General features: G+C 41.1%; 1 protein-coding gene across 1 annotated transcript; it reads left to right on the top strand.

Annotated features, from left to right (window-relative positions):
• The first annotated feature begins 912 nt into the window (after positions 1–912).
• On the top strand, positions 913–10093 carry si:ch211-79k12.1 (uncharacterized). Its single transcript, XM_032519504.1, has 7 exons — positions 913–1221; positions 1912–2033; positions 2445–2664; positions 3739–3884; positions 5979–6123; positions 8113–8257; positions 9334–10093. The coding sequence occupies exons 1-7, from the start codon at positions 1170–1172 to the stop codon at positions 9419–9421; spliced, it is 918 nt and encodes a 305-aa protein (XP_032375395.1). The 5' UTR covers positions 913–1169; the 3' UTR covers positions 9422–10093.
• Positions 10094–11712: the final 1619 nt, after the last annotated feature.

Genomic DNA, 11712 nt, shown 5'->3' with positions numbered 1-11712 from the left:
AATAATAATAATAATAATAATAATAATATTAATAGTAATTAAGAACACATATTTAAAAGATAATGGCAATTAAGCATGTTCATACAGTCTCACAGCCAGTTTACGTTAATATTTTTTGAAAGTATTTAATACAGCCAAACCACCTTGCGACTGGAACGATGTTATTTTTTTAAATGATTAATGTGCTTTATTCTTCCTAATAAAATCATAGGAAGTCGTTAAAATCCTTAGCAGTGATGGTCATTTACATACTTAAAGTTAAGACATAAATGGATAATAGGCAACAATAAAGACAGAGTGGGAGAGACCCTCGGTTACATTATAATAGGGTAATAGGGTAGTCTGTGTGTGGTTCTTAGCTACATAGCCTACATAATGTATATTTGAAAAATATTTGCTCTATTTTTCATGATTTCTGAAACATAATTTAATAGGATTCTATTTTTAACAAATACACAGCAACACATCTAGCCCTAACTGAAAGTGGAAACAATAACATGTCACTCAGTTAGCCTAAAGATGACTCTGTAACATTAGGTCTGCGTCCAGCAAACGATCTCTGACACTGTTTGAGAGACTGAATCTCTTTCGATTCCGCGTCCTTTGCAGTTTGAGTTCATAGCGAATCAATCAAAGGTCAAAACAAATGAAGCGAAACATGTTTGCTTGTTCGGCATAACATTTCACAACGGAATATTGCGAGGCTCTGCGGTAATAGGCTATATGTCGAGACTTCTATCCACTCCTGTTGAATTTAATCAGAAAATAAAACTAAATAACAAGCTCAGACTTGTTAACCTAGGGCCGAATCACCTCAGAGACTATGACGCACTGGAAGTGAATTTGATTATCGGACCAACAGTAGTTCCTTATTTCCCGTTCACATAAACCATATTTCAGGCGTGAATTCTTCTCAGAAGGGATAGACAGAGACATTATAATAAGGCTTGATGAGCAATTCAATTTTGGCAATATATTGCTTTGAATGGTTAGTTTTTTCGTGCTTTCAGAATGTCAGACAATCCTTCTGAGCCTATACTTCCTGAAAACGTAAGCCACACCTACACCTACTGATAAATAAATACAGAGCCAACTTTCATTTCAGATTAGACGCTTCAAAGGAAAGTGCGCACCATTTTTCGAAATACTGAAAAGATCTCTTCGCAGTCATGAAAGTCCTTCTACTTGCTGCAGTGGTCGCCCTGATTCACGGCAGTTATGGTAAATATATTATGTCATGTACTCTTATACAATGTTCTTAATTATTTAATGATATTACTGCTCTAATGTTATGTTGGTTTAATCTTCAAGTGTGGTTCTGTTTTTTTCTTTTTCAAAAATAGGCTATATTTATACAGTTACTGTTGGGTTTTTTTCTGTGTGTGTGTGTGTGTGTGTGTGTGTGTGTGCGAGCGTGTGTTCCTGTTTGTCTGCTGCCTGTTTGTTTCTGAGTGCTTATGTCCTCTAGAGAAAACCCTTTATTTTCACACTGATGGGTCTTCCCATGGTGGCTCACACTCAAACTGGAAATGTTTGGGGAATTATCAAGGGACCGACGAGAAGTACAATTAAATATTTTGTGTGTAGACGTACTTTTTTACAGAGACCTGTGAAAACTAATGTGAACTATTTTGTAATGCAAGAATTACTTCCTGAGTTGAAAAGAAAAGAAATAGTTAAAGCCTCTGTTGTTACATGCATCAGTAAAGTGGAAGAACCTGTTGCTGGTCATGTGGCCATGGTGACTTTAAAAGTTGACAGTTTTCCCACAGGAGCGTGAAACAAATGTCAGGAAGAGGAAGTGATTGTTTTCACAGTGTTGCCCAGAATAGCAGCTAGATCCCTAGCGAGGCCCCTGTCTATTCATGTTGTGATCAATAACCTGCATGTGTAATCTCTGTCCACATGCAGCCACTTTGCTCATTAAAGGGCCAACCCAGCCGGTTCTGGAAGGAGAGGAATTAACTCTGGAGTGTCTATACTCAGACTCTGAGCTCAACATCAGCCAGGTCCATTTCGAGGTCTTCTCCAAGGTAATCCAAATGGGTCGGTGGGTTTTAAAGGAAATGGATTTAATACCTTTTGAAGTTGTGAAAAAAGATTGATCATTTCATTGTGTTTTTTTACACACGGGCTGATACTGTACATAACAAAAGAAGTGCAGTCATAGAATTTATAGCCCAAACTTATTTGCAATGGTTGTCCTTATATGGGCATTCAACTGCTTTATGTAAATATCACCATCATCGAGCAGCTGGCTTCCCTGTGGTTCAGCACAGTGGAGAATTGTACAAAGACATGAAATATATCCATCTGATAACTCTTCAAAGTAATGTGTGATTATTCAAAATAAATCTGTCACAGTAGGTTTTCAGTTGTGTGTTTGTGAACTAAATAAGAAAACGTAATAAAGCTTATTAAAACTCTTTATTTCCCTTCACCAGCACATGCAGAGCTGGCGTACAGTTTGGGAGCGATCTTGGGAGCAATCTTGGTGCTTTTTTGGATTCCGCTCAATGAAAGTTTTGCGGACTGAAGAACGTCTCCTGATGTACATCTCCCGTGCAGGAAGTTTCAGTGAGGGACCCTACCGCTGTGTGTCCAACAATGAAAATGTGACTGCCCCAGACAACTCCTCCCAGCCGCTGGCCGTCAAAGTTCATTGTGAGTGCCTGGTTGATAATGGGTAGGAGCTGTCTGCTAAAAGTCTGTGGAACAATGACTCTGTGATGCTGTATTTGCCTTTTCTGTGTCCTGTATAGGTCATAGAGATTTCTGCAGGAATCCGACAAACAGCTAGTTAAAAATATGACTTGCAAAATAGATACACAGCTTCTGTGTTTCACTTTCCAATAAGGAACCGTGTAGCATTGCTGAGAATACTGACATCATACTGACAAAGAAGGAAGTATAAAAAACACCATTGGTTAACAGTGTACGTGAGAAGACGGAACACAGAGACTGAAACCTTGCAATTTCCGTCTTATTTCCAACCAGCGGGAGGTAAACACAATTTTTCAGATATGGACTGAGCATTCTTCACAGTGAGGGATAGAAAACACATGAATAGTTAACAAGACAAGACATATCTATGCAATGCAGCTGCAGAGGGTGTACAACAAAACAACTGCAAAAAGTACAGATCCAGGGAAAGCCTTGTGTTGCTATGATAGGTTGACTGCAGTTGTTTCATGTATTTTTCACTCCAAGCAAACAAACAGGCATTCTCCTGGCAGGGCTCAGGTTTGAATCAGTGTAGGACACACAGTTGCATGAAACTGTGTCCAAGGCGTGGCTATGGTCAGATTATCAGTGTCCTCCATCTTCTCAGTGGCCATCAAATCGACCGTAATGCTGTTTGATAGGCTCCTCAGCCTCATGGGGGGAATCAATAAGAGGCAAAGATTAGGAGGAGAAAGAAGCCAAGAGCTGGATGGACGTGGGCCATCTATTGAGACGAAATATGGGTCATTATTCACAACACTGCCTCTCTAAAGACTTCGATAAGATGAAGCCTATTATCATTAATATTGATTGCTTGGTACCACTGGGAGGTATTCATACTTGAGCCTATATAAATAAATATACTCAAAAGGTCTAAGTGTTTAGCAACTACTAACGCTGCAAACACGTGTTCAGTCACGTCCCAAACTCTTGAAGAGGTAGTTTCAGCATACATGACATTTTCTTGCTTTATTAATGCCCGATCCTTCCCTCCTTATTCCCCCTGGGTCGTAGATATGGGGGAGCTGTCACTGTCCAGGGAAGGCTACACCAGCTACCTGGGTGTCCCACAGGAGCTGAAGGTGCGACTCGGGGATGATGTGGTGGTGAAGTGCTCTGCCAGCTCATCAGAGGAGCCAATTTACTCCTGGAATAAAGACGTGAGAAAGCCTTTAGGATTGTGCATAGTGGCAATGTCCTCATTGTGCTATTGGAAACTTCCCTCTCCGGCTCCCTCCCTCCACTTTCAATGTGACCTCTTTATTTCTCTCTTGTCGTGTTCCAGTCTCTCTAGGTTGCTCTTTCTCTCTGGGCTTTGCTCAAAGCATTCTTTTAATTTTCTGTCCTCCGCTAACACTGTCAAGAGTTTCTCAAGCCACTTGTTTCCCCTCAGCTGTCGTATCACCATCCCCTCCTCTGAAGAAGTGCTCGGTATTTAAGTGACCGGTTGGCTTAGGCCCACCGCTCGCTGGGGATTGCAGCTTGCCCACTTATAGAGGATTAATAGTTTAATGAGGTCTAGACAAGAGCCAGTCAACCTGAAAACAATTATGTGGATAGATTTCTAATGATTTTTTTTTTGTGTTTGGTTAACCAGTATTGAATTATTCAACTGAGCTCTTCGCTGAGCTAAGAAACCCTCGCCCGAGGGAAATTAAGACGTCTGTGTGTAAAATGCCAAAGTGACAATGGACATGTAGAATAAGAAGTTGATGAGCTGAGAGATACACTGGGCCCTTGTGGTGAGAAAGTGGTATTACACTTTAAGCTGTCATACTGCCACCAGCAAGTCACAGGTTGTAATGAAGCCACGCAACCATGAAGCTATCTTGGAAACAGGCAGACATAATTGCCAAGTTCCTCTTTTGTTATTCTTTTAGATAAGTCAGCCCAAGGTTAACATGCTTGTTAAAGGGTCACTGCTAATCCGGGTTTTAAATGGGCTTACAAGTCCAAATCCAATTCAGTGGACATTTTATACTGCTAATACTGTTTGTATTCCACATGATTGTATGTAGTGCTTTAGTTTTTTGCCATTATTTGTTGGATATACAGCACTGTCACTTTAATGAATAATTATTATTATTATTGTCAGCATGACTGACAGGTCCATCACTGTGTGGAGTTGGAAATCATTAAGGGCACCAGCACTCATGATTCACCTGTCGATCTATTCGTGCGCCATTTACATAAGTCACAAGACGTTTGAAAAAGAAATGAAACAAGGAAACAATAAGATGGAGTGTTTGTGTTTGTGTGTGTGTGTGTGTGAGAGCTTACAGTAAGTATGACAGGAATGGATATGGGGCAGAAATCGGCATCAAAATGGCCCACTTTGACAGACAGCCGCCGTGGGCATATTGGCCACCGGTAATGACAGCAGGACAGAGGCAGAAACGGGCCACTGCTTTGGGAGCCAGTGGATTTGCATACAAAATGCTGCTTTGGCCAGACCTGGCCTTTATGGGAAATCCTCTTAATTCCGATCCATTCAAATTGAAATGGACTTTCTTGGCAGGAGCTGCAGCTCCCAGGAGCCAAATCATTTGCATGGTGTAATGTCTTTTTTTCTTTTTCTTTACCCACCCCTTCATGTTCGTTTGTTTTCCAATCCTTGTGTTTGGCCTATTATTTGTTTCCTCCCGTGTCGGCTCTATCTCATAATAGCGGTGCTATTTTTGTGTCAACAATTCATCCCGTTCCCCCGCCATCTCATTATGTGTTGTGTTAACAGTCTGTTATTGCGGCATTATTCTTTGCGGATGATGGTGTTATCTGGGTTATTGACTTGTGTCGATGTGTGTTCATTCATTGGGATTACCGCTCAGGTAAATACACTTCATTTGGGAATTTGGGGACTGTTCTCTGAGGGCCGTGCACCAGCAGATATTTCTTTCTTTCTGCCTGTGCCATGCTGCCATTGGCAGTTTCTCTGTTTCTCCCTTTCTTGTCCTATTTCGTTCTCTTTTTGTCCTTCTTTCACTCGCACAAATCAGCCAAAATAACACTTCCTTCCTTTTCTCTTTCTTTCTCTCTTTTACACTCATCATGTCTGACGGTCTCCGTTTCTCTCGCTGTCTCTCTCTTTTGCCAACTAGCATCGTCTATTCTCCATCTTTTTATGCTCTCAGCACAATTTTAATATGTAGGAGTTTGTCGATTCTCTCAGGGCTGGCAAACAATCTAGCCAATTTTGTTTCTTCTACTTTCACTCTCCTACGCTCGCTTGTGTGTTCTCCATCTTTCTCTCTCAGGGTAACGACTGGATCCTGCCTTCTTCTACACTGACGCTGAGGAAGATGACAGCGATGGATGAAGGACAGTACACTTGCATTGCCGTGCATCCCTCTGTTGAGTCACTAAGCAAGAAACGCAGCTTCAGCATCACCGTGCTGTCGGGTAAGAAAAGCCTTTAGATCTAACTGGACAAGTCCTGTTGTCCTTTATAATGACTGCGTGTAAGGCTGTCGTTTCTCGCTTCCTGTATGGGTTTTCTTTGTAACTGTTCAGCTGCCAACAGCCCCTAAGCAAAAACAAAAAAAACGTTGTGTTCTACTTCTACTTCTACTTCTCTCTCTCTCTATCTCTCTTTCTCTCTTTCTCTCTGTCTCTCTCTCTGTCTCTCTTCCGCTTGAATGTGACCAGAAAGATCAGGTGTTTGTGTGCAGTCACGTCATCAAGAGCATATGCAGAAGTTCTCATTTGTGTGAAACCTTTAAAGCCGTACATTTCTAAAGAACTACAGGGTTGAGGTTACATTTATCTGCACGCAAAAATGACAATACAAAGTAGTAAAAAGACTGTTTAGGCCTGTCACAATAACAAATTTGGCTGGAAGCTAAATTTCCCCAGAAATGATTGCGATAAACGATGATGTTGTCGTTCTGAGAACATTTTCATCTAATATAATGTTAATGCCATAATAATGCAGGCACACCTTTTCAAAGATCAAGAAACTTTTATTTTTAAAGAATATTTAACACTGGAACTGAAAGACATTTTAAATATCCACAATAAATGAACAAAACAACCAAAAACAATAAATAAAATGATTGAAAACAAACAAGCATGCAAATGGAAATTATTGCGGCCGGAAAAATGATCAAGCTCATTTTTATTTATCATGCAATTAATTGATTTATTGCATATTGCGACAGGCCTAACTGTGACGCTATAACAAAGACACCTCACTTTAAAAATGGTGACAAAGAAGTCTCACATTTAATTACCTTTAAAATGTCAAATAGAAATAGCTATGATGATAGGGGACATTAATAGATTTTAAATAATAATAACATGAATGGCAATGACAGAACTGCACCAACTTCTAATGATAAGAGGATCATTATTAGATAAAAAGAAGCAATGGTTTCATCTGACCTTTTGAGTTTTTTAATCTTTTGACAGAAATTCCAGGTCACACATAAATGAACTCTTGAGCAAGCTTAGAGTTTAGTTAGAAAATACTCATCAGTCCCCAGAAACTGAAATGTACTGATTGTGCTTTAGTGATTGTTTGTTTTAAATGATGTTGTATTGTCTTCTGAGATTTACTTGCACGCATGGGATAATGATGGGATGATACTAATTAGTGACACTCCTTGATTAGAAGTCTGGCTGTCTGTTAGCTTTTGTAGGTGGATGTCTACAAAGTGACAGTTTTTTCTTTGTCTGAATGACTGACAAACTGTCTTATTTCCCTTGAAGCGTGAAAGTTGTATTCAAGTGGAGAACTAATTTCATTACAACATTATAGCTAATCCAATTTACGGCACTTCATCTGTCTTCATCAACTCTATCAGTGACCTGTGAGATGACTGCACTGTGCTAATGCACTGCAGTTTTTAAACACTGTCCTCTCACCCTGTAGGATTCAAAAGTCTGGTGATTTCAATCGTTGAAAATATGCAACCTCTAAAAATCCAATTAAACCAATGCATGTTATTTATTATGGTGGAGTTGTCTTATTACTTCAGCAATTGACTCATTGGTCACTGCGCTCCACTGTGTCTCCAGTATTTTTCTTTGAAGCACTTGTAGTAATTAAAAAAGTAATCAATTCGAAATGCTGGAATAATGTTTGTGCAAATGTTTTATATAATTTGTTAATCTATGCACATAAAGGGAATAATCCTGATTTTTAAAATGATAAAAGGCAGACTTCTTGACAACCGATGCTGTGTAAGGCAGCATGGCCATCTGATATCTGAAACGCTTTTCTTCCACAAAAAAAAACTAAACAAATAAACAAACAAACAAACAAACAGACAAACAAACAGGAGGTTGGCTTTAGACGCGTGGTCTGGAAGAGGGAAGCTCAAAGCTTTGCTGATCTCTGAGTCTGTGTGATGCATGTTTCCCTTCATGGCTGACTGATCTGTCCCACAGAGGATGCCGCCTGGTACGAGTCTAGTAATGGCCGTCTCATCTTGATGACCTCGGCGGCGGGTGTCTCTCTCTTTGTGTTCATCCTCTCCGTGAGTGTGTTCCTGTGCCGCAGGGCTAAGCAGACCAAGACCAGCAAGGGACCCATGTAAGAAACCACTGTTTGAGTGTTTGTGTCTGCCCCTCGTTCATAATAAGCAATTTCTTTTCTTGTTATCTTGATCTTTGTTTTAAATCCAAAATGTAATGGATAACATGCCTCTGAATGTGTAATGTGTGTGCGCCTGTGTGATTGTTTGATTTCTTTACTGCTCTTAGCCACACTCACCTTCCTATTTTCCCTAGCTCAGCCTCGGTCTCCCCTGCAGTTTAACTTTATATTATGGATATTGTTATTGCTGCAATATTTCATTCTGTCTGTGTGTGTGTGTGTGTTTGTGTGTGTGTGTTTGTGTGTGTGTGTGTGCACGCGCGCGTGTGTGTGTGTGTGTGTGTGTGTGTGTGTGTGTGCACGCGCACACCTTTATGTACCTCACACTATGTGTGTGTTATGTATGCCAAGTGATCTTCAGAAAACCTTTCCACATGTGCAGTTGAGTGCCTGTGTGTTTTTTATGTTTTAAAAGGTATTATCCACATTGAATATTAATGTCCATCTCAGCAGGTCTGACCTACTTGACCCCACCCTTGATTTCTTCCATGCTCCCTCCTCTCCCAAGTGTCGCCCCACACTTCTAAAAAACCCTGAGCTAAAGGCACCAGTTTTAATTCTGCAATAGTATATCAAGTATGAAAAAGGCTACAGAAGTGATAAGAACAGTAGCAGAAGTCCCATGTAAACCTACTGCTGACAGCATGTTAACGTGAACTGTGACCACATGCAGCTTTGCTCATTAACTTCTTTTCAATATGGGCTTAAAAGAGCCTTTTCAAAGGGCATAATTTCCTGAGGAGCCTGTTTCATACATGATTTCTGTGTCTTTGTGGTGGCGTAGAAGATAAAGGTAAATCCTTGAATGCGTGCCTGAGAATGTGTGTATACAAAAGAGAGACAGAGAGCTAATGAGAGAAAAATGGACTTTCACATCAACAGCCAGGTGTGGCTCCAATCGTTCGCTTCTAGTCTATAATTTCCTCTCTTATACTTTTCTAGTGCCTACTGGGAGGTCGATATACGGATAATAATTCTCCTCTGTCTTTCCTTCTCTTTTTTTCTCTCTCCAGTGATGACCGATCTCAGAAAAAGCCCATCTACAAAGCCAGTGTGGAGTCCCTGCCCTCCACCTGCGCAGACAAACAACCTCTGGTTTGACTGCCCAGGTAGGTGGAAGGATGAAGAGTAGGGAGGAAGATGGAGCGAAAGATGAAGACGATGGAGTGGATAGCCAGAAAATGAGTGATGGCATAGAGGTGATACTTAAAGAGGGAGGTGGTGGTATAGGTTATGGATGGTCACATTGAGGGAGGAGAGAGGGAGGAAGGGAGGTAAGAGGGGCATTTGGAGACTGTAGGGAAGGGAGATCAAAATCAGAAACAAGCTGGGTGTGAAAAAACTGAAGGGCAAATGATCGCTTTAGAGACACAGAGGCTGCTCTGCTTGTGGGTGTAGGCTTCTGTTATTCAAAAAGGTGGGCAATTTTCTCTTCATTTATTCTGCAGTGTGAAAAATGGTGAGCTACATTCTACGAAACGATGGGAAATTAGTCAGTTGTTCTGTAAGAGCTGTAAAGACTCCACATTCAATTCTCTCTCTTTTACAAACATAATTACTCAGCTGCGTGTTATATACATATTACATATTATATTATGAATGAGCCATTTAGGCCAAGGTTTTACTTTCCGGATTTCTTTCCCTTTTCAGCCTCAGAAAGAAGGTTGTTATAATCTCTTTATCTCGACAGCTCCTAAAGCATGTTGCACTCTTACTATGTAATTCACTGTCCTTTTGATTTCTTTGACATTAAATGGATTTCAGAAAATAATATTTGCTGTACTCCTGCGTGACATTGATTTTGGTCCATTTTAGAGATACAAAAGAGGTTGAGGAGTATTGACAACATGGTGAAAGCCATACATACTTGCTCGCTTGGCCGCACATCTTCTCCCACCCAGCGCCATCTCAGGCTTGCATCAGCTTGTTTACCAACTTACTCTGAAGCAATGACCTTTACTGAAAGTATTGTGCCTGTGCATGCTTGTTTCTCGCTATCTGCCTGGAGGCACAAAAGCAGTAAGTTCAGCTCACAAACACATGCATGAACTAAAAAGCTCACACTTACACAGTGAAAATAATAGTAAAGTCCATCCATTACAGGAGTAGGCAGGGTTAGCCACTGCTAGTTCTACTTCAATATGAATTAGATTTAGTCTATTCTGATTCCTCCAAAATTAAACACCATGGACTACAACTTCATCTTTTTAATTTTCTCCTCTGTTGCTTCGTAACCCTTAACGCCACAGCACCATCGCTTATTACCATAACCGTGGTCATAATGCAGCGAATTTCATTACACTTGTCAGTTGAAGTTATGTTGGGTTTTATGTGGTTTTATTATCGTGTGTGGTTGACCGTAGGCCGTCGTTAATAATGGGCGAAGCGGCAGTTCAACAATGACACTCCATTAACAGGTGCATGCGCCACAGAGCACAGCCAGGATAATGTTATTAAACTGATTATTCAAGGCCCCCGCACAGCTTGTCTCTGCTGCAACCATTCTTTGTCGAGCATTTTACAGACTCCTTGTATTTCTTTTCCATCTCTACAAACTTCTGCTTACTCTATGTCTTAAGCCATGCCCAGGAATAAAGAGAAACAGATGGGGCGACTTTAAGCAAAACAGACTTTTCAAAAATCTTCACGCTCTGTAGGAAAAAAAATACAAATGCCCTCCTGCATGTGAAATGCCAGAGAGCACCATCCTGTTTTGGCCTTTGAGTCGGTCATGAGTGAAAAGCTGTGTGCTCCCTAGTGAGCTTTGGTCCTGGGGCTTCAACCGGTTGGCCAGAAAAGACAAGATTATGTATCAGGAATTTCACAGAGTGGTAGCTGTCCCTGAGGTACATGGCTCTGGTCTGGGGTGAGGGTAGTGTGGTTTACAGTGACATTTTGACCCCTGATAGTGCCTCATGGATAAACCACCGTACAACAGCTTAGGGCGCTGCAGGAGCTGTGCAGAGAATACAAAGCAGCCTAAATGTATTGTCTGGTGCAAGCAGGATCCTGACAGGACAAGGATGCAGATCGGTGACATTAAATTTTGGCGACTCCTTTCTTGTGTCGACAGTTAGTCTGCAAACGTCCTGACAGCCCTCAGTACACTGACCTACAAGTAAAGGTGAGTTATAGCGAACATGACACCTCATTGACTAATGCAACAAAGTGCCAGGCATTCGTAACTATATGCCATCGCCCAGTGATGTTCTTGTCACGGTCACTTGGTTTTGTGTGTGCATCGTGCATATGTTGTGTCAAATGGCTGAAAATGAAGGAGTGGAGTTCGCTGGAGAAGCAGGTGTTTTCCACTCATTACTTCCTGACAATGCCCCATCTGGTGCGGGGGAGCTTCTGCCACGACTCCCTGCCAACTGGGGAGCAAACACTCG

The sequence above is a fragment of the Etheostoma spectabile genome, chromosome 6 (assembly GCF_008692095.1).
Source record: "Etheostoma spectabile isolate EspeVRDwgs_2016 chromosome 6, UIUC_Espe_1.0, whole genome shotgun sequence".
Taxonomy (NCBI): domain Eukaryota; kingdom Metazoa; phylum Chordata; class Actinopteri; order Perciformes; family Percidae; genus Etheostoma; species Etheostoma spectabile.
This window is presented reverse-complemented; position numbering and strand designations above follow the sequence as displayed.

What these genes read in the sequence shown, in the direction of transcription:
- si:ch211-79k12.1 (XM_032519504.1), top strand. Translation starts at nt 1,170, where the DNA reads ATGAAAGTCCTTCTACTTGCTGCAGTGGTCGCCCTGATTCACGGCAGT. An exon ending in GCTGGCCGTCAAAGTTCATT is followed by an intron (nt 2,665 to 3,738) that starts GTGAGTGCCTGG and finishes CCTGGGTCGTAG; the next exon opens with ATATGGGGGAGCTGTCACTG. An exon ending in CAGCATCACCGTGCTGTCGG is followed by an intron (nt 6,124 to 8,112) that starts GTAAGAAAAGCC and finishes TCTGTCCCACAG; the next exon opens with AGGATGCCGCCTGGTACGAG.